The following is a 22,692-nucleotide window of genomic DNA, read 5'->3' as shown; positions in this document are numbered from 1 at the left end:
ATGAATTAGAAAAAATTGCTAGGAAGAAAAAGAGAGAAGTGCAAAGCATAGCTAATGACTGCTTAGATTCTCCCTAGTATACTATGCCACACTTGACATAAGCCAGTTTATTTATTGTTACAACAGCCCTGCAAAGAACAGCATTCCCTTCAGCAGCATGAGGATACTCATTATAGTCATTTTTGGTAAAGAAAATAATGGGACCATGGTACAGAAACATCACACCCTGAATCTATTTTTGAGCCTGCTAACCTCTGCTACCTCTGTGATGAGAACAGCCGAGCCTTTCTAGGTACCATCACATGATGGGTCCCACCGTCTCCTTTATTATGCGCAACAGCAGGCAGGGTGGCTCTGGACCCTTAATGGGCATTAAGGCCTGGTGATTCAGGGTCTTTTTGCTGGTGCTTCAAAATCACCTGTGAAATGATTTTGTGGCAACTATAAAAAGGCCTGGAGATCTTGAGCAGCCTGTCTAGACCCATGAGCACTAAAATTCTCTAGGATGCCCAAGGTTGTTAGAGTTCTCTGGCAGAAGGAAAACTGTAGAAAGCGTCACTTGTACTCACGAAGTGAGGACCCTCAGCTTGACATTGAATGAAAAACAAGAAACCATTTAGATGACCTTGACTCAATAGTGACAGGAAGTCTGAAAGAGCCTGGCTCTGAGCAATGCTGTGGATAATTTCATGTTGTGATTTCAGGTATCAGCTACTGTAGCTTTGAATTTGAACTTCATAATTGGTTTTTCTCATCTGATCAGCATGTGTGTATTTCCTTTCTTTTTTTTTTCTCTTCCTTCTCTTCCCCTTCCCTTTGTTTTTGTGTTTGACTGGTAATCACATCTACTGTGCTTTTTCTTTGAATCAGACAAGGCTGCCACTTCCAATTGATATAAAATGACAGCCATTAGGACAGTGTAAAGAGGAATAGCTGGTGTTACAAGGAGGATTAGTGTACCTTTGCAGCAAGCTTGTTCCGGAGCAATCTCTAACCACACATCTGAAGGGTGCCTTGTGTATTTCCCGCCCCAGCCTGAGCCTTTTTCTGAATTTGGCATCCTTCCCTTATCTGACAAACCTTATCATCTGCCCAGGGCTATTTCTTATTTTCTTCAAATTACTCAATCAAGAAAATTCCCTTTTTTGGTGGGAGTAAGGTATTTCTAATTATCTGGTCCAGGAAAGCCATCTGCCAAGTTATTAGCCCAGTACTATTGAACAGCCCCAGTGACAAGAGAATGGATGACGGATGCTCTCAGCCACTCAGCTCTCCTCTCCCTTCTCACTTCCATCACTTTCCCTTTGATGACTTTGTTGACAAATACGAATTTTCCAGAGGCATGTTCTATATCTTTGTTTGAGACTTTTCTTTTATTCCCTCTCAAATAAGAGATATCTAGATTTTAATATTTTACAATATGTCATATTCTCTACAAGTGTTATTTGTAAATTTTTGAAAATTGGTCATCACTGTAAGACAGTGCTGGTGAAATACCTAAATACTTTAAGTATTTTTTTTTTTTACTAAAGGTCAAATGTGTTTTAAATTTAAGTATTAATCAAAGAGACATAGACTTGTGGGAGTGATAAAACCTTTGGCAATGTTTGAGCACTCACTACAGCAGGTGAAAGGAAACCTCAATATCAGTGATGATAAATGAGCCACAAACAAGGAGGCTCAGGAAAAGAGCACATCCATGTGAATGGACCCAAGGATCCGCACAGCGTCTTTAACATGAAGACTCTGGTACAGTTAGGTTAAATGGTGTCTGAAAGCTTCAGGACTGTCAGGCTACTAAGGTGCTGGTGGGTCGAGGACCACACTTTGAACAGGGTATAAAAAGAGCATGACATAAAAGTGTTTCTTTTTCATGTAAAATTTAGAGGTAGGAAATTCAAAACTGGCAAAGTAGCTGCATAAGCGTTTCAAAATCCCGCCTTGCTTCAGCAACTATAGAGTGTTTCATTTTTACGACCTATGTTAAAACTGCAGCTCCCACGTCCATGTTCCAAGATAGAGGGACTAATATGGCAGGAGCTTCAGAAGCTATTCCACATATCAGTGTCTCTCAAGGAAGTTTTCTGATCTCTACCGTAGGATAGTTTCAAACATTCCATTGGCTGGAGCTTAGTGTCCTCACCACGTGTAAGTGAATGGCAATCTGGAAAATGTCACCTTTATTCTGAGTAGCTATGAGTCAAACTTAAAATTCTTGAACTCTAAAAGAAGGGGAGAGGTTGGCAGAGTAGTAAGTGGAACATGCTCCAACAGGATCTGCCCCAGACATGGAGATCTTTCCCAGCTAAGAATGACAATTGACCAATTTACTGTAACTAGTACATATATGAATATGGACGATTCATACTATGGTGTCATTCATGCTTCATAACAATTCTGTATTACTAGGAGCCTCGATTCTTGGATATAAAAGAGGTGCTGAAAATGTTCAAGAGACATCATTGGTCCCAATGCATACCCTGGCTATCATTGCTAATGTTGGGTACCTCTGCTTCACACATCTGGTTTTCCTCTACCATCCATGACCCATTTGTCTTATCAGGTTCTGTGGTTATGCCAAACTGACTTGTTAATCTCCAACATGGTACCGTAGATACAGTAGTTTTTTGTTTATTGCCAGTTACCTGGTATTAGTAGGTGAGTTTTAGGAGGTCTTTGTAGTGCTGATGAGAACCTACTGTAATGCTTACACATGATGGGATGCTTAGCACATGGTTTAGCAATTAATGAATAAAGCCAATAGGTGACAGAACCTGCCTTTGAATCATAGCTTTGATCTCCCAACCCTGATGCTCTGCTCTTTGCTATGTGCTTGCTCTGTTTGGACACCTATTTGTTGTCATTCTGAAATTCCTGTATTTGTCACATAAACTTACCTGTACTGATAGATTTATTGTTGATATTCATGATGCTTAACAGATGTGGCTGCCTACCTTACCATTGGCTCACCACCTTGAGTCACACATACCACTTGAAAACAGAAAATTAAGCAAACTACCCTAATAAATGTAAGACCAGCCTTTGTGGTTCAGTTACTCTCTGTTGTCACATAGCAGTACCAGAAGATTCTGATGGTAAGACTTTTAAAGTGATCTCATCAACAGTGGACTCCAGTTTAGAATGTAAAAATGAATTGGTAATAATCCTAATGTAGTCTCAGCACTACCACCCCCATCCTGTACTCTTTTTATTATAATATAAAATTATAAAACCAAATAATACCATGCTTATTTTTAGATGCTATTTTTTTTCAGTTAGTGTTATGAGTCCTAAGATAGACAGGCCCCCGATTTGAAGGTATTGCAAAATAGGAGATCTGACCACTCACTCTATCAAATAGAATAGTAACTATGGAAATGGGGAAATTAATTTAGTATTTCATATAGTAGATCAAGAAGATAAAGGGATTAGTGTCCTCAGCACTGTCTTCTGAAGCACTGACTCTCAGGTCAGGTAGAAAAGGAGTTGAAGTGGGGATGAAAAGTATGCATACTGAAGTAGCCTTGGTCACAGGTTGTTTATTATCTCATGTCTAGTTCTACAAGGTCTTGCAGTCATATTGCTTTATGGAGCAATGAAATTCCTTTCCCATCATGAAGCTGATTGTTGCTGCTTAAGGACTCAGCCTCAGCTCCCGTCATGAGGCAATAGTTCTTTGTGGGGACAGTCTCATCCTGCTATGATCTACCTACAAGGCTCAACATTCCTAGAATCTTGAAAACATTGTGCTTCCTCTTTGCTAGATGATTTCAGCATGAAAGGCAGATAAGAGAGGTTAGGAAAATTTAAGATCAATCAACCTTATATTATGAATTTTTACTAATCACATATATTTTCTTATGTGACTAATATGTCTATGTCTATAGTGTTGAGCAAAAGTCTTTTCTACAATGGAAAATAGGAAGGAGATGAATTCAACAGGAAGACATAGACACTAAGCTTCTAATTTGAGATGCTCATTAAGTAGCAAGCTGGAGGGAAGAGGCAGTATGATTTAGTAAAAGCAGCTTTGCTTGTTACAATAGTTAATTTTGGTAATCTTATATCAGTCTTAGCTTTATGAAAACTTATTAACTTCATTGTGGACCAATTCAGATTTGTCATGTAGATTAAACATATATTGCTATAGTTTAAATCTTGAATGTTCTCCAAAGGCCCATTCCTGGAAGACTTACTTACCAGCCTGGAACAATGGAAAACTGTAGAGCTTTTAAAGGATGGAGCCTATTGAGAAGAATTTAGGTTCCTGGGGGATATTGGAACCATGGCCCTGTCCTTTCTCTGTTTCTTTCTGACTTCTAGGATTTGAAGATGCCTCCTCTACAACAGAAGCCCACAATAACAATATCAACAAGATCATGGGCTGACTGTTCTATAATCTTGAGTCAAAGTTTACTCTTTTTAAGTTCATTTACCTCATATATCACATCAAGAAAAAAATATGTAATCTTTTATATGAGGCCCCTTAAGTCTGTTGCCACATAGGTAAGTTATATGTGCAGAAACTGAGATGAAAGGAAGCGTTTTATCTGAGGTCATATCAAAAGTGAATTTTGAATGGAAAATAATTTCACATGGAAAGGAATTCTACTCTAGGTCTTCCACAATGCAAATCTTTGTTCTTGCTTTTTTTTTTTCTGTATCTGAACATCCTGCATTCTTATACACCCCAACATTCAGCTCAGTGCCACAGTGGGTTCTCAATAAATATTTAATAAATACAAATATATGAACAGCTTTCCTATGGGAAATATTCTGCTTTGAATGTTTGTGCATAGATTTGGAACAAGTGCCCTGGATCTATGTTTGGGCAGCTTTTATTTGTGCTACCACTCAGGCAAAAGGAAGCCAGTGAATCTCTCTGTCTCCGTTTCCTGGCATGTAATGTGGGAATGGGCATGAGGCCCAAGAGGGTGTTGTGAGATTAATTAGTTAAAATGTATACCCTGCTATATAAATGCTAATTGCTGTCAGGAGCGTGGGCTGGATTTTCCAGTGACTTGGCTTTGCCCAGATTTTCCATTACTCCTGTGTGTCACCCAGGCTCAGCCCTAAGAAACCCTTTGGCTGAGAGAAATGATGACTTTGTGTCTCCCTCACGTTGAAGGGCCAATTTAGACAGGACTTCTACTGTGGAGTAACTGTGTAAGAAAAGGCATTTTAAACAAAAAAGTAACTCACTGTACTAGTGATTTATACAATCCCTTTGCTAGTATTAGAAATGGCTCTATTTACGTAACAGTCTTGCCCTGTCTATTCTAAGGCTAGTGCCTGGAGTGAATCATATAATTAATTTGGTATTACACGACACTGCAGCTTGTTGCCGCAGATTTCATTTCTATTTGTTCATTGAATAATTTTTAAAATGCCCTGAAAAAATACCCTCTGGTAACAGCTAGAGAAATTTAAAAACTCACAGAATAAATTTAAAATGGATACATATCCCAAAGGAAAAGCTCAATAATAATAGCATTTTTTACTAATGGTCATGAATACTGATATGTATATTCTCAGTCCCTGTGGGAAAGAGTCTGGGTCACTTACAGTTTTACTCATATAAAACATAATACAAAGGAGATATCTAGCAGGTATAGTTATTTCTTGTCCCTTAGAAATAAATTACATGTAATTTAGTTGAAAGTATATTAAGTCACTGGAATCAGGTGGAAATCTTGGTGTGTTGTCTTTATTTAGATGTCAGTATGTAGAGACCTTCAATAAGTACTATTTCTTATTATTTTTATATATGTATTAAATCTTTGAGAATTTAATTTTGATCATATTAACTCCCCTTACTCAATTCAGCTCAAATCTACCCCATTCTTATTCATCAACTTTGTGTTCTCTTTTTTAAAAAACCCATTGAGTCCAATTTGTGCTGAGAGCATGCTCTTGAGTGTATAGCCATCTACTGGAGCATGATGGATCATACCCTTAATGAATGCTAACTCTCCCTTTCTGAGCAGCTATCAATTCACAAGAACTCTTCTGCAGAATTCTCAGCCCCAAATGGGACATCTATTTCAAACTTCCTCCTTTCAAGGCTCAGTGATTATCATGGAAGAGAGAGCCGAAAGACTGTAAGAGTCAGAGGTGGTGGATGACTATGAAAAACTGTTTTTTGGACACAACAGGGCAGTGCACCTACGAACTCACAGTGTTTATGACTATGTGCAAAAGATCTGAGTAAGCTCAAGGCAGGCAAAACCCCAGCATAGGAGTCAGCAGGAGGTGGGAAAAAAGTCTTACTCTTACTTGAGAAGCTATCAGCAACAAGTACTATTTTGTTTTTGTTTTTATTCTTGTTTTTGTTTTCCAAGACAGGGTTTCTCTGTGTAGCTTTGAAGCCTGTCCTGGAACTCTCTCTGTAGACCAGGCTAGCCTCAAACTCACAAAGTGATGGGATCAACGGTGTGCACTGCCACCCCTGGGCCAACAACAAATACTATTTTTAAAGTTATCTGTTCTTGATTTACTTATATTAGGAAACAAAACTTCTATCCACATTAGTCATGATAGGCATTGTTTTTTTTATGACAAATCTCAGTGTCTTAACACAATAGAGATTTTTAAAATTTCTTTGTTCATCTCATGTCAAAGTTCCTTGAAAGTAAGGTCACATTCCTGGGAAGTTCTACTCCCAACTGGTAGGGACACAGGATCCCATCTTGTGATGCTACACCATTAGATCATCACAGAAAACCACAATCAGTCAAAATACAGAGAACAAGTGACCATCTGGTACCCAGCCCCATTTATACATCTACAGTACAACCTCTGCACTTAAGGCTCAGGGCACATCACGAAAGAGGGGGCAGGAAGACTGTAAGAGCCAGAGGACCAGGAAATCTTCCATGAGATTGTCTTCTGGAAATGTCAGAGAATCTACACCCATGAAGTTTCAGCAACATGGCTGCCTAAACCAGACCTGAATGAGTACAATACCAATAGACAGGTTAATAATGAAGAGGGAAATCTCATGGAGCCCTTCCATAGATAAAGGCATAGATGTAGGAACTAAGATATGCTGAGAATGGGAGAAATATTTCCCACCAGGAATGAGCCCCATAGTTGGTTATCCAATACCAAGTGATCAGTCTGAAAACATACACAGGCAAGTAATACTAGATAGATTGAGCAGGTTGTATTTATGTTTTTAGACATATGTGTGGGGTTGTGTATACATACATTTGTGTATATAAATTAATAATAGCTAAAGAAAGGGAAGCCATGATTTTGAAAGGAGGCTAAGAGGATACATGGGAGGGGTTGGGGAGGAAAGGAAATGGTATAATTGTGTTTAAATTAAAAATTAAAATTCAAGAATATTTGCTGCTGTTTTTTGTTTATTTGCATCTTGGGCTTTGTTTTTCTGTTCTATAAGATCTCCATGTAAGGATAGGGGAAACTTCAAAGATTATGGATGGGGTTACAAGCATATTACTTGTACCCTTGTTTCTTTGCGTAAGCTAAATCACATGCCTTAAACTTAAGATTTAGGCATATGACCTTCCCATGGACCTGGCAGGAGAATACAGTATTAATAAGCATCTAGCCAATGTCTACTACAGACTAAACTGTGATCACCAAAGATATAGTTGACATCCATCTGCCTGAGTACTTGTTTGTGGCTGAGATTTCATGCCAGCTCTCCTTTTTTCCTGTCTCCTTACTATCAATCTTTAGTAATGGCTGGAAAGACCTGCAGGCACCAAAGTGTCAGGTTGTAATGTTAGAGAGTTTTCATTAATGAAGGTATAATTGACTCTCAGCGGGGTACTTTGTTTTTCTCTAACTTCCCAATCATCCACTGATAGTGAATGATGGTCCTGTGATCCCTGGCCCAGGTCAGGCCTCTGTGAATGAAACAGATTATAGAGTGGGGCTGTGGGAAATAAGAACAGGTCACTGAGTCTGGAGTGAGGGATCAGAGACAGTGGCCAACACCTTAATGGAAGTATTATACTCTCCTGAAAACTCTCGGTTATCTTCAAAGCCAAGCCTGACATCCCAGGACATGTGTTGTCCTCTCCAAATCCCCAATCAATAACCACTATCCAGCCTTCTACCACAGATGCGGCATTTGGGTAAATACTTAAAACTAAGAATGTCCATGGCTTCAAAGATCTAAACGGTACACATGGCCACCTCACAACTGGAAACATAATTACAGGACTCTTAATATGGCATGCATGCATGACTAATTTTAATATGATTAGCACCAATCATAATTTTGAACTAGGTCACACACTTAAAGAAACACCTTGGCCTTCCCCAGTGCTGGAGTGCTCACTCATTGGAGTCTCATGTGCTGCCTCTCAGCTTGTGCGTTTTTACCTCCTCTTCTAAATAAAACTTGTAGTTGCTGGCCTGTCTATGAATTCTTCTATTTTTGAGACATACAATGTGGATAGAAATGGCCTGACCACCCTGTCAGATGTCCCCTGCATCAGAATGATAATTTTCACGTAAGAGTCTTGCCTTTACCATCATCTACTTGTGATAAAAGTGGAGTTTTGATGGAGCTGCTCTTGAGGAGCAAAACCAGTAAAGGGTGTCTTTAGGAAGCATAAGGCTGTGATACCTAAGATCATCCAGACAACAGGCATAGCACTATGAAGTTCGAGTCTCCATCAGCTGTTCAAACCCCGGTCTCTTTGTCTTTTAAAGTGTATATTTTCTAATTGAAAAGTGAGCTGACGGTCATATGCATTCATAGTAACACAATTTTTGTAATTAAAGAAATAAAATGAAGAAATATTCTGAAAGAAAATATGTGCCTTTAAGAACATTTGACACTAGGAACAAATTTATCAGTTTTATTAGGTGACATTCTTTTCCTCTCCCCTTCCCTCTCTTCTTCCCTCCCTCCCTCCCTTCCCCCTCCTTCTTTTTCTAATTTTCTCAATTATCAACATTGTACAGATATTTTCAGTCAGTCATTGTAAGACATAGTATGACATTCCTTACCCCACTAGTTGTCCTCCTCAAAGATACTTTTAATATCTTATTTATTTCTTTGGCCATGTCCCTTCTGTATTTTGCTTATCCATTTGTGTATTTATTATCTTTTTATTCAACCTAACTTGTCATATTTTTATTCTCATTATAATACATGAAAAATTTTCCCATTTACTCTTCACTATCCAATACTATTGCATATTTAACCAAATCAACAGCCATTTAAGTGTTATAACTTTACTTTACAATAAACTATTGTTAGATTTCTTTTATAATTTTTGAATGTATTAATTGAATTTACCATGTTTTCACTCTAGTTTTTCTTTTCACAACCATTTTCTTACTTTTTGATTGATTTTCTGTGTCCTTTTTTATAGTAATAATGTCACTGTAATCTATCAGATGCTTGATTATTTCTTTTTAATGTATGTCTTCACCCGCCCTTCTTTGAATTGTTCTTCTCTGAACCCAGTCACGTGGCTGTTATCCTGAGGCCTTCAGTCATCCTGTGGATTATTTCTTTGCTCACTTAAATGGACTCCCTGTTCCTGATCCTGTATTTTCCTTTTAATTATTTTTTTTTTCATTTTCATGACATGCATACCCCAAAGGCTTTCAGATAGAGAGCATGGGAAATAGCATGAATAAGTTTTATGTGTCTGCAAATATGGCCTTAACACCTGATTGTCCATTAGGTTTAGAGTCAAGACTGGAAATTGTTTTTCTTCCCTTATGCCTACTATTTCTCATCTAGTCTTCAGTTTGGGTTTTGATGCTTCTGCAGCATGTGCCTGTCTGATGTTACTCAAGTGTGCAACTTTGGTCATTCTTACTCCATTGTAGTTTGTAAAATCATTTCTATCATTATAATATTTTCAAAACACCCTATGGGTAGATATTCGTCTGTTTTCACTCACGGTGGTGGGGCATAAGGGGTGTAATGATAGGGGCCTTTTCAACAGAGTGTTCTCTAGTTCTGCTCTGGAACTTTTTCCTTTGAGTTATTTAATTGAAAGTTGTTATCTTTCTCTTTTATTTATTTATTTATTTTTTTGTGGCCTTCTTTTGTGGCTTGTATCATGAAATGCTGCACTTCCTCGACTGGCTTTCTAATTTCAACGTCTGTTTTCTATATACTTTCCTTTTCTCTTTACAGTTTAAGGAAAGATGTCAATTTTAACTTTTAAAAAACCATGCATTACAGTTTTACGTTTGTAGTTACACAGGCATTCCAGTCTTTGTCTCTCTGAGTATTACTCCATTACAGGATCTTATTTTTCTGCAGGAATGTGGGTCTGTTCCCCATCTTTCTGAAGATAAGAACTGCAATACTTTTTAAAGTGTTTTCCTTGAATAATCTTAGTTTTCACCAAATTCCTTTATTTTATGTCATTGAGTTGTATACTTTATGCAGAAAATTTGATCAGATTCTTCCTGGGTTGTATAATCATATTTAAGAAGCTGATTAGAATTCTGAATGTGAATGTGAGACTTATCTTCAAAATTCTCCTTGGGGGATGTGGCTGCACAGTGAGTTCAAGAGCCTTGAGTTCAAATATTTGGTCTTTTGCTGAAGATTGTTTTGTTTTCCTGCTTGTGGGTGTGTGCAGAAGTCTGAATGTTAGAAATGTGTGGTGGTGGCTATGACTTTAATCCCAGTATTGGGGAGAAGAGACCCTCAAATCTCTGGTCTACATAGCAAGTTCCAGGCCAGCCAGAGCTACGTAGTAATCACCCCCTATCTTTAAAAAATAATTTGGAGGCGGGCAGTGGTGGTGCATGCCTTTAATCCCAGCACTCCGGAGGCGGAGCCTGGAAGATCTTTGTGAGTTTGAGGCCAGCCTGGTCTACAGAGCGAGATCCAGGATAGGCACCAAAGCTACATCAGAGAAACACTGTCTAAAAAACAACAACAACAACAACAAAACAAAACAAAACAAAACCTAAAAAAAAATTTGGATGCCCTTACTTTGGAGGTGCGTGTTGAACACTGCTCAGTGAGAGAAATGGAAGGGAGCTCAGGATATAACTTTGATTGATAGTTTTCTTCTAATCATTTCTATTTTACCACTCTCCCACGTCTTTAGTGTTTGGAGTATCTGATTCATTTGTCAGGTTAGGCTATATCGATACTATTAGTAACAAGCAAATCTCAGTCACTATGACTTAGAAGACCTCCTGCATTACAAGGAGGGACCTAAACAAGGAGTCCCAGTATATGTGTCATATGTCATAAGATAAAAGAGAGCTTGAGGAAATGCTCCCTAGCCATTAAAACACCCACCACAAGTGGCATTTGTATATTGACCTAAGTAAAGTCACACACCTCTTCTTACTTAAGATGTCTGTATGTGAGGAGGAGGCCTGGGTATGTAGGGCAATCAGCAATGATGACTCCTTGTGTTGGTGCTGACAGTTTCTGAATCTTGGCTGCATTCAGGATTGCAGCTTGGTTTGTTCTCCAACATTTCCTTGCTGGCTTAAGATTAATATTTTGAAATCTGCTAAATTTGTTATCCTGTGTCCCTTTACTATTGACAGAGTCACATAGCCGTTTCTCTTTTTCTTGTTGTTACTTTGGATTGTGTCTTGGATAAATATTTTTGTTTTAGTGGAGCTCAAGAAAGTAGTGAAACTGGGTGCACATATTAGAACAGTTAAGCTTATCAGAAAAGCTGATGTTGTAATTTTCTGTAAACTAAATGGACTTTTTCTGCAGCTTCACAGCACTAATGGAAATGTAATTCCTATTTTATAAAAATAATACTATACAGTTATCACAAATGCATGTTGATGTAAGCAGCCTTTGAACGTTCCAGTTCTCCATGCATGTTGAATACAAAAAGCAATGTTAATGAAAGAAGATCAAAAGTTATTCACTGCTGAGTCTTGGAAAGTACTGTGGAATTTCCTGGAGGATTACTTAGAAGTCACATATTTTTCTTTTTCTTTTTCTTTTTCTGAGATAGAAAGATGCAATTCCTGACTTTTGTCAAAAGCAGAATAATTTTTGTCTTAGTTATGTTGACTGTGAGTTACTGTGGCAAAAAGGTTGTAGAGCAATCCTCAACTTTAATGACAAGACTTCACTTTAACGATTACACATGTGGCTGGGATCATGAGTCTGCAGGTTGCCAGAGAGGGTTACTCTAGGCTGGCTGGGCAGTTTGGTTTGGGCTTTGGCCAGACAGCTGTCCTTTTGGATGTGGCCCATGTGTACATAAGTTGTTTCTCATTTCAACTCTGAGTTGAGCCAGGTTTATTCTTATAGTGATAAGAGGGTTCCAAGAAGACAAACAGTTGTAAGCTTTAAGGTCCTTGGCTGCATTATATCTGCCAGTGTCAATTTCGGTGGTAGGCCAGATTCAAGGGGGAAGGGGGTGGAAACAGTGTAGCTTCCCCTTGTAGAGGGTGATGATGCTGTGGAACAGAAAAAGAATACAGGTTGGTTCAGAAGACCACCTCGAGAGTCTTCAAATGATGGTTCAAAATAACTTTTATGTTGAGAGAGATACAGCAGGCACATCAGAGGAGTTTAAAATATCTGTAACTTTAATTTCTGGGGAGGGGCAAGATGCCCTAAGTGGTGACATGTAAGTGGGGACTACCATCCACTACCTCACCCTTCTCACTCAGAAGCAAACTGTTCAACTTATTAAAGCCAAGATTTGGGGATGGTGAGATGGCCCAGCTCTTCCAGTGGACCCAGGTTCAGTTCCCAGCACCCACATGGTATCTCACAGCTTTCTGTAATTGCAGTTCCAGGGAATTCAATGCCATCTTCTGTGGTGCCTGAAGGCACCACACATGCATGTGGTACACACATACATGCAGGCAAAACACTCTTACATATGAAATAAACATAAATAAAGCCCTTTTTTTTAAAAAAAAGTGAGTTCAATAAAATTTTATATTTAATGATTACCTATAAATTATATATATATATATATATCATTCTAATGTTATATATCATAATCCAAATTAATCATTCCAGAGGAAAAATAGCTTTCACATTTTGAGCGACTTGTGCAGGCAAGTGTGAAAATGAAAATATTTTTAAATGCTATAAAATAGTAACATTCAATGAATATGAGGATATTATAATTAATACAACTTCAAAAAATGTTTTAAAAAGAGGAAGGGAGGGAGAGGACATGTAGTTGGGTGGGTAGGGATATAGCTGAGGATCTGGAAGGCATTTTGGAGGGACATGAACATGAAGAAAATACATGATATAAAATAATAAAAATATTTTTTAAAAAAACAGCGTACTTAGGTAACTACAGCTTTAGTGTCTCTACATGATGAGTCCTTCTATTACCTGTGATTAAAAGAGGGATATGTAAAAAAAATTAGAAAGGAAGTAGTCATTTTTTAAACAATATTTTACTTAATTGACATTTTAATGCTTTTTCATGAATTTTCTTGTATACAATATATCTTGATCATTTCCACCTCTTACTCTTCTTCCCACCCCTCTGGAAGCCGCTCAACATGCCCCTCTTACCTTTATGTCTTCTTTTTTTCTGACCCAGGGAGTCCAGTAAGTGATGCTCAAATGTGCATGGGTGTGGGGCATCCATGAGCACATGGGCAACCTACCAGTGGCCACACACTTGAAGAAGACTCCCCCTTCCCTAGCAGCTGCCAACTGCCAAGAACTCCTTACTAGGGGTGGGAATTCATGAGCCCTGTCTAGTCCATGCTGGGGTGTGGATTGGCTTGATCTTGTGCATGCCTTGTGTGGGTACCCACTGCTATTGTTCATGAGTTTGTGAGTGCCAAGTCCTGTCCAGGAGACAGCGTTTTTGCAGCACTCACAGACATTCTCCAGCTCTTATGATCTTTCAGTCCTCTCTGCTGTTATCTTCTGTGGGTGTCGGGTATAGGGAGATTGACAACAGGACTGAACACTCAATAGTCATTATTCTCAGCACTTTGACCATTTCTGAGTCTCTGCATTGACTGCTGCTCACTGCAAAAATAAAAGAGAAGCTTCTCTGGCCAGGTTGAAAGCAGCACTAATGTATAGATTTAAACATAAATATTTAGAAGACAATTTGAGAACATGTACACTTCACAAAGCAACAATAGTAAGTCATTCACCACGGCATGACCTTCCCAGCCAAGGGATTTTGACCAAGTAGGTTTACAGTACAAGGCATTAATTCTTTGCTGTGCAACAGGCCTAAAATCTAATCAGAAAGCAGTTGGTCACCCCCATAACAGGCATACCACTATTTTATGAAGGGATACATCTTGTCTGGCAGATGAGTATTATATCAGGCAGAGTCTGCCACTGAGTAAGTACAATGATTTTTTTTTTTCCTCCAGTGGCCTGCAAAACACATTCCAACACTGTGAGAGCTAGCCAGCATAAAGGAAGTTTCCTAGTCAGTTCCAGCTTGCTCTGTGTGTTTTGGAACCAAACTGTGCTATGTTTAGCCATGGGGTCATATCATCTAGTTGCAATAGGCAGCCAAGAACAATAACAATCACAACCACAACCACAACAGCAGCAGCAACAACAACAACAGTAATAATAATGGTCTATGTTGTTTGAGATGTCTCTGGGGTCTCCCAATCAGTAACATGTCGGGAGGTATCCCACACTAAGCATCCCGATTCATTTAATAACATATTTCTTCTGGAGGAAGCATTATCCACCCATGCAGAGGACCACTGTTCAAACTCCTTCTGTTTTTGTTGTTAAATCATGTTTTTAATTAGCTCCCCAAATAGTGGATTTCCATAAAGTTTCTTAAACATTATTAGTTTTGATTAACCCACATCTGGTCTGCTCTGTCCCCCCATCTCTGGGCTCCCACCCCTGCTTAAACCTTATATTCTCAATATTCTTCGCCTACCTTGTCATCACACGTGAGCAACTCTCCCCAACCCCCATGGTCTCTTCACTTTCTGTAGCTTACAGACCTCTCCAAACACTCCAAATTAAACACAGATCTACAGAATTAAAGATCAGATTCACTTACAAGAGAGAACACGTGGAGTTTGTCTTTCTGGGCCTAGATGATCTCACTTAATATAGTATTTTCCAGTTCTGTACTTTTCCTGCATAATTCAGTTTTTATTTGTAGCTGAATACAATCCCATTATCTCTATTTATCACATTTTACTCATCTATTCATCCGTCAGTGGGCATCTAGGGTGATTCTATTTCCTGGATGTTGTGGACAGAGTACCAATGAACATGGATGAGTATCTCTGTCACATGATATATAATCTTTGGATTTAAGTCCAAGAGTGGTATAGATGAGTCATACAGTAGTCCTATTTGTAGCTTTTTGAGAAACCTTCACACTAATATTCTCACTGTATGCACCAACTTGTACTCACACAAATAGTGCATAAGGGTCCCCTTTCCCCAAATCCTCACCAGCATTTGTTATCAATTGTTTTCTTGATCATAGTAATTCTAACTTGGTGAGACAAAATCTTAAAGTGGTTTAAATATGCTTGATGGTGTTGATCATGTTTTGAAAGTATTTATTAGCCATTGGTATTTCTTGTTTGGAGAATGCCTTTTATCAGTTCATGGCCTGGAACTTTCTATGCAGACCAGGTTGTCCTCGAACTCACAGAAATCTTACTGCATATGTCTTTGGAGTACCTTGATCGCCTTAACCAGTGTCTTAGATTTTTCATTTTAGAGGTCTGTCTTAGTTACTTTTCAATCACCATGACAAGACAAAAGCAGTTTTTAGAAGAGAGCCTCTCCTTGAGATGATTGTCTCAGAGGGTCAGAGTCCATGATGGCAGAGCAAAGGCTTGGGAGCAGGAACAGCTCAGAGCTCACAACGTGGTCCACAAACAGGAAGCAGAGAGCACCCTGGGAATGGCAGGAGGGTTTTGAAACCTCAAAGCCTGCCCCCAGTGACACACCTCCCCTAACAAGGGCACATCTGCTAATCCTTCCCAAATAGTTACAGCAACTGAGGACCATGTATTCAAACATACAAACCTGTGGGGGCCATTCTCATTTAAGCCACTGTAAGGTCATTCATAGCCTTGCTTACTATTTTATTTTAAATATCATTACCTATGTTTAATAAAACCCTATTTCCCATTTATTATAAATAATACAGAAAGTTTTAGATGTAAGTTAGAATGTAAGGAAGCTTATATTAAGTTTAAAATTTCTATGCATTTTCTATTTTATATAGTATATCATGTTTTATACATATTATAGCACATAGGTATATATGTTATATATTCATGTACTTATATACTATATATGTATATGTACTTATGTATGACTATTAAATGTACAAGTAATAAATAAAACTGTTATCTGGTGGCTTGGCTAGTTCTAGCAGGACAATTACCACCCATGAAATCCTCTTTGTATTCTTTAGGAACCTTCCATATTGTAGCAGTCTGATGTTACTCTCAGGAACAAAAGTGATTATAATGTCATTTTTTCCTGAATACACCAGTGATTACTTTTCATTATAAAATGAGTTGTAAAAAATGTTGTTTTTTGTTTCCAATCACTGGAACACTAACAGATTCCCCCCTAAGTTCTACAGCCCTGTTTGTACAGTGCAGCCATCCCTTGATATGTATCCCAGGTCGAGATACATCACAACTGTAAAACACACTGACTTTTAAATATGTACTACCCAAAATATAAATGTGTGAAAGATCACTAATGTATTGGGTATATTGAATTTTTCAGTTAACAAAATATAGTATTTCATTTTGCCTTTTTAATAGGGCAAGTATCCTATATTGAGTTTGTAACTTGCATTATATTTCTGCTGAGAAGTACAGGTCTGTCCTGAAAAGCAGGAGACCTGAGGAGAACCAGGAGTCTTCTCTCCCTCTAGACAAGAAGTATCTTTTCAGCTGTGATTTCATCATCAAGACCTTTCTGTCTCTGTGGCTTAATAAAGCCATGTCTTCTCTTAAAGTCATTCCTTAAAGGATTCCATCATACCAAGTCACCTATAACTGTCACCAGAAGACACAGCAGAAAATGATAAAGAAATGGGAGAAGTAATTCCTTCTCCTGGCCCGTGCTTATTGTGTATATTTATCAGAGGAGAGTTACTGAAGATGTCTGGACAAAGAGGCTCCTAGAAAAGGCCAGGAAAGTATCAAGGAGGCAGTGTTCTGGAGGTCTTTATTGAGAAATGACTCATCTACCCCTTCTCTTTGCTTTTTTTTTTTTTTTTTTTCAGAACGCTGTGATGACTGGGGACTAGATACCATGCGACAAATCCAAGTGTTTGAAGATGAGCCAGCTCGCATCAAGTGTCCCCTCTTTGAACACTTCTTGAAGTACAACTACAGCACGGCCCATTCCTCTGGCCTTACCCTGATCTGGTACTGGACCAGGCAAGACCGGGACCTGGAGGAGCCCATTAACTTCCGCCTCCCGGAGAATCGCATCAGTAAGGAGAAAGATGTGCTCTGGTTCCGGCCCACCCTCCTCAACGACACAGGCAATTACACCTGCATGTTGAGGTAGGCTGCTTCCCAGCATGACTTTCTCTTGTCCTTGTAGTCCCTGTGGTTTTATTTAAGTCATGAATATGCCATGACAGCCAGGCAGGGGAAGGACACATTTAGATGGGTTATGCCTTACCTCAGTGGCGCAGCTGATATGGGGGGAAGGAGGTGTGCAGAGAGGAAGTCTTTGAGAATATTCTTCACGGGTGGTTCCTTTTAAGAAGACAGCAGTGTTGTCTGAATCTGGGGTTGAGTTTATTGGCTTCTTTCCATGGCCCTGGATTCTGCCTACATGCTTGCCTTGCCTGGAGGCGTCGTTTCCCTGGAAAATGAACAATGAAGAGCCAATTCATATCTGTTATGCTTGGCTTTTCCTTGAAGTACCTGGCAGAGACACCACACTCTGGGTATGTTTGTAGAAGAAAAACTATTTGGGATGCATCGAATATATTTAGCACAGTGCTTTTAAATTTTCAACCAAAATTCTCCTCAGAAGCAAGTGAATACCATGCCCCCTGGGAATCCAAAAATACGATCTAAAGCAACCAACCAAATTTTATCAAATCCATCTTTGTTCTTGAAGCATCTATGTGCCTTTTATTGTTAATGCTACAAAATGCCCATTTTCTTTTCTGCATATCAATGTGAATGTCTGCTCCAAAAAATTTTTAGAATGCCTAAATCCCTTTAAAAAAAAATCACCACAATTGGTCTTAGCACTCATAGTCCCATTTTGCTATCAACTTGCAATCTGTTTTCTAATGTCATACATAGGACATGTTTGTTTCTTCATTTAACATAATTTTCTATCATTTAATAGGAACGTTGGTATCAGTTTTGGAGGCTGCAAGTCTGGGATCATAGTTGGCATGGTGGATTTCATTCCCAGTGCCTGGCTTACATATGTTGGTCTTCTTCCAAACTCTTCTTCTTCCTGTATCTGTGTCCTAACCTCTACTTATAATGAAGTGCTTGCACTGGATGGCAGTCCATATATAACCTCATTTGCCTTACTTATGTCTTGAGAGGCCCAATTCCATATGTAATCCAGTTCTGGGGTTCTGTGAGCTAAGAATCTAACATTTGAATTAATGACAACTATCAACACAGTTGATCCTCTAATAATTTGTAAGCCCATTTCCTTTCTCTCTCGTGGATATTAGCTCTTCCTTACCGAGAGACAGAACAAAGTTTTGATAAATGTATGCCATGTTATTAGTTGAAAATGTTCTCTGCTCCACTCCCCCCCAAAAAATAAATCTTTAAATCACTGGATCTTTGGAGAATCCTTGTAGCCTGTGATGTCCCTTGAAGATTGTCATCTGATAATAATTTTATTGGAATAAAGTTTAGATGCACACATGGACTTCCAGTAAACAAGGAATGCTCAGGTTCTTATTACCTATGTCCAAAAATGCCCTAAGTGGTGGCATCAAGCAGATTGTACTGGAAAGAGCATTGGGTAAGGTGAGAGACAGAAAAACCAAACCTTTGTTTCTGCTTAGCTGGTGAACTAAGGCAAGTTATGTACAAATCTGGAGCTTTGCCATCTGTACCTGTAGCATGGAAGAGCAGAGCACATCTTCATGGAGCTCCTTTTCAGCTTTGACAACTGTTAATCCTTTACCATTTCCCCAGAGAACACCAGCAAATCCCTGGGAAGAGCCTTTAACCGCTTCTGCTTGGCTTTTACCTTTGCTGTGAACCTGGTGTTGCTGATGTCACCGCTGTGCACCCAGCGATGCAGAACCTCTATTACTCACCCACTAACTATCTTCAAAGCTCTGGCTAGGGTGGCCCATTAAGCCCTGCTTACAGCATCCAATAGCTTTCCTAGACCAGAGCCCCAGAGAAGTCCACATTCTTCCACAGAACAGCATGGTCACGCCTGTCGTACCTGTAGCCACTCTTTCCTGCTAACTTCTGTCTTAGTTACTTTCCTATTGCTGTGGTGAGACGCATGGCCAAGGTAACTTATAAAAGGAAGCATTTCATTTGGGGCTCATAGTTCCAGAGAGTTAGAGTTCATGGCCGTCAAGGTCGAGAGCATGAGAGCAGGCAAGTATGGTGGTGAATCGGTAGCTGAGAACTCTTAGCTTGAGATGATAACCATGAGGCAAAGAAAGCTAACCAGGAATGGCATAGGCCTTTGAAGCCTCAAAGTTCATCCTCAGTGACTCATCTCCAATAATGTCATACTTCTTCTTTTTTCTTTTCTTTTCTTTTTTTTCAAGACAGGGTTTCTCTATGTAGCTTTATACCTTTCTTGGAACTCACTCTGTAGCCCAGGCTGGCCTTGAACTCACAGAGATCCCCCTGCCTCTGCCTCCTGAGTGCAGGGATTAAAGGCATGTGCCACCACTGCCTGGCAGGTCACACTTCTTAGTCCTACCCAAAGAGTTCCACCAATGGGGGACCAAGTACTTAAACATATGAGGCTATGGAGGCCATTCTCATTCAAATTGCTAAACAGGTTTGGGTATGTTTATGGCTATGGAGTTAGAATCATTTTCTTTTCTTTTATTGCTCATGTTCTCATATTCAAATGGCAATGTTGAACTGACATGTCACTAAGATTATAGATAACGGCTATAGTATATTCATATAGTTTTAATTTACACACACACACACACACACACACACACACACACACACACACACACACATATATATAATAAAATTAAGGAACATCCAAGGTGCTCCCTGTATAGGAAACCTAGTGGCGAAGTGCAGGTAGGGTGGAGTAGAGAAGATTTTGACAGAGATGTGGCTCAGGCTGGATAAACATCACTGCACACTTTCCCACTCATTGTAAGATGTTTCCTGGGCCTGGTATTTGCCCTCATCATTGCTTGTATGCATGTACAACAATTTTGAAAACTATGTCATAGTTTTCTTTATCACCTGTTTTGTTTGCTTTTTCTATGAATTCCCTTATTTTTCTGGCTGAGGTGACACTGGAGGGATGTTTTGGGTTATATACTGGCTCTTTCTCCCTTTTTAAATTTTGATCTTGTTGAAAAAAAATTCCAAAACTTATTCAATCGGAAGCTAAAATCCTGGAAACTTTTCTGTTTCAAAGTTTGGTTGCATCCTTTAACACGCCATCCTTACCTTTGCCTTAATAAAAATACTACTGCTCAGAGTATTTTAAATGAACACTTTAAATACACATTTAAGGTCATATATAGAGTATAAATATTTTAGTACATTAATAGTAGATACTTCTGTTTGCTTTCTAGTATGTGGTGCTAATTGGTATAAGAAATATCTCAGAAAGTCACTTAATATTCGCATGAATTCACACCTATAAAGAAGTCCCAGCTCTATTAAATCAATCAAAGGCAGATGAGCCCCCGTGCTCAGGGTGTGTTTGTCTTCTCAGGAATACTACGTATTGCAGCAAAGTTGCGTTTCCCCTGGAAGTTGTTCAGCAGGGCAGATGCTTCAGTTCCCCTATGAGACTCACGGTGCATAGACTGTATATCGAACACAGTACTCATAACATCACGTGTCCAAACGTAGATGGATACTTTCCTCCCAGTGTCAAACCAACCGTCACTTGGTATAAGGTAAGAAAACTAGAACACATTATTTTTTTTTTAAATCCTAATAAATAAACATCTGAGTTAAATGGTAACACTGATACTTTTCTCCTCCCATCTTTGATTTCTTCATTAATACATTTGTACAAACTTTGGCTGCTTTCTTGTTTTGCTCTGTTTGAGGTGGAGGGCTGTGGGTTTCTCTGCCCCAGTCTGCTGTTTCTCACCCAATGTTCTCTAGACTCCCAGAACTAACTGCCTAATTTCTGCTAACTCCCGAGGAGCCTGCTTGGAGAAACGCGGCCCACTTCCACTCACTGCCTCGTGAAGTTGGAAGCTGCTGCTTCACGACATGAATCTCAGCCCCTTGATGAGTCAGTACTGTAATTTATGATTCGTGTGTGCGTCATTGATTGCCCTGGTTTGTGGGCTCCACATCTGAGGATGGAAAATGTTTTATCAAAAAAAGAATGTGAATATTGGAAGGCGGCAGCTCTGCCACACGGCCTGGAATCTCGTGGGCTCTCCACTGGCACCAAAGTGGAAAACTCAAGCACAGCGTACCGCACAACTCCATATGAACTGTTCTCTGTAAACTAAGTGAGACAAACAATGGCCTTTAGGCAGTGTGCAGGTGTCCGTGTTTGCAGACCGTGAGCAGAACGTAGGCTAGGCCAGCGTAGAATCAACAGTGAAAGGTGGGAGAAATTTCATTCCCTGAGACAAGTCACAAAAGTCCTCTAGAAAGAAGTTCTGATGGGGCCGGAGTAGTTCCCCTGTTATGTACCTCAGAAATGCTCACCAGAGCAAAGAGAAGCTGCACGATTAGAATGACATTTGCCTACAATGCCTGATGCCTTGCAGTTTAATGCCCTGTTACAGCCAAAGAAAGAGGCCAGTTAGATTAGAGCAGTATAAGAAAAGGAAGAAGATGGGCCTGCTGGACATGGAGGGAGGGAAGGGTTGAAGCATCTCAGGACTGAGGCATTTTGAAGAATCTCTGATAATATGAACATGCAATCATGTTCTAAAGTCTAAAAAAGGTTATTTTTACATAAAGAAGCAATATAAAATTCAAGTCCCACTTAATTTCATGGAAAGGGTATATAAAACAATAATATTTCTGCAGCAAAGAATGCATGTCAGAAGGCTATACTATTAATGACTCTTTAAAAACAGGCCTACATCAGGAAAGTGATAAGATATATAAATAGGATGCAGAATAGAATGTCCCAAACTTACATAAGTTATTGAAAGTTTAAAGTAAAGAAAATTATTTTACAAGTAAAGCCAAAGTAAGCAGGAAAATAGCAGCAAACATAAGCACGCACACATAAGCATACACACACCACATGTACACACACACACACATACACACACGCACATGCACATACACACAAACATGCACACATGTATACAGAAATATACACATGCACAAGCACACACACCCATACACATACATGCACATACCAAAGCAATTGTACACATATGCACACATAGAAGAATACACAATCATATATACACATACACACAAATATGCACACACATATATATGTACACATGTGCACACACAAGCATACACATACCACATGTACACAAACAAGCATGCATACACGCCCACATATATACACACACAGACATATGTGCACACACACACACACATGCACAAGCACCCCCCAACACACACACA

The 22,692-nt window shown here is 39.2% G+C and overlaps 1 protein-coding gene across 4 annotated transcripts in view; it reads left to right on the top strand.

Moving 5' to 3' along the window:
• LOC114697095 (interleukin 1 receptor accessory protein) overlaps window positions 1-22,692 on the top strand; it is a 141,341-nt gene that overhangs the window by 72,466 nt on the left and 46,183 nt on the right. For all 4 annotated transcript variants that reach the window (XR_003735112.2, XM_028875168.2, XM_028875169.2 and 1 more), the window contains exons 3-4: window positions 17,187-17,472; window positions 20,843-21,029. Coding sequence is in view for 3 of the 4 variants with exons in the window: in XM_028875168.2 (XP_028731001.1) it covers window positions 17,187-17,472; window positions 20,843-21,029 (473 nt within the window). In the remaining variant the exon portion in view is untranslated. The remainder of the gene's footprint in view (window positions 1-17,186; window positions 17,473-20,842; window positions 21,030-22,692) is intronic.

Source organism: Peromyscus leucopus, chromosome 12 (assembly GCF_004664715.2).
Source record: "Peromyscus leucopus breed LL Stock chromosome 12, UCI_PerLeu_2.1, whole genome shotgun sequence".
In the NCBI taxonomy this organism is placed as follows: Eukaryota; Metazoa; Chordata; class Mammalia; order Rodentia; family Cricetidae; genus Peromyscus; species Peromyscus leucopus.
Note: the sequence above shows the minus strand (reverse complement) of the source record. Positions and strands in the feature narration are given on the sequence as shown.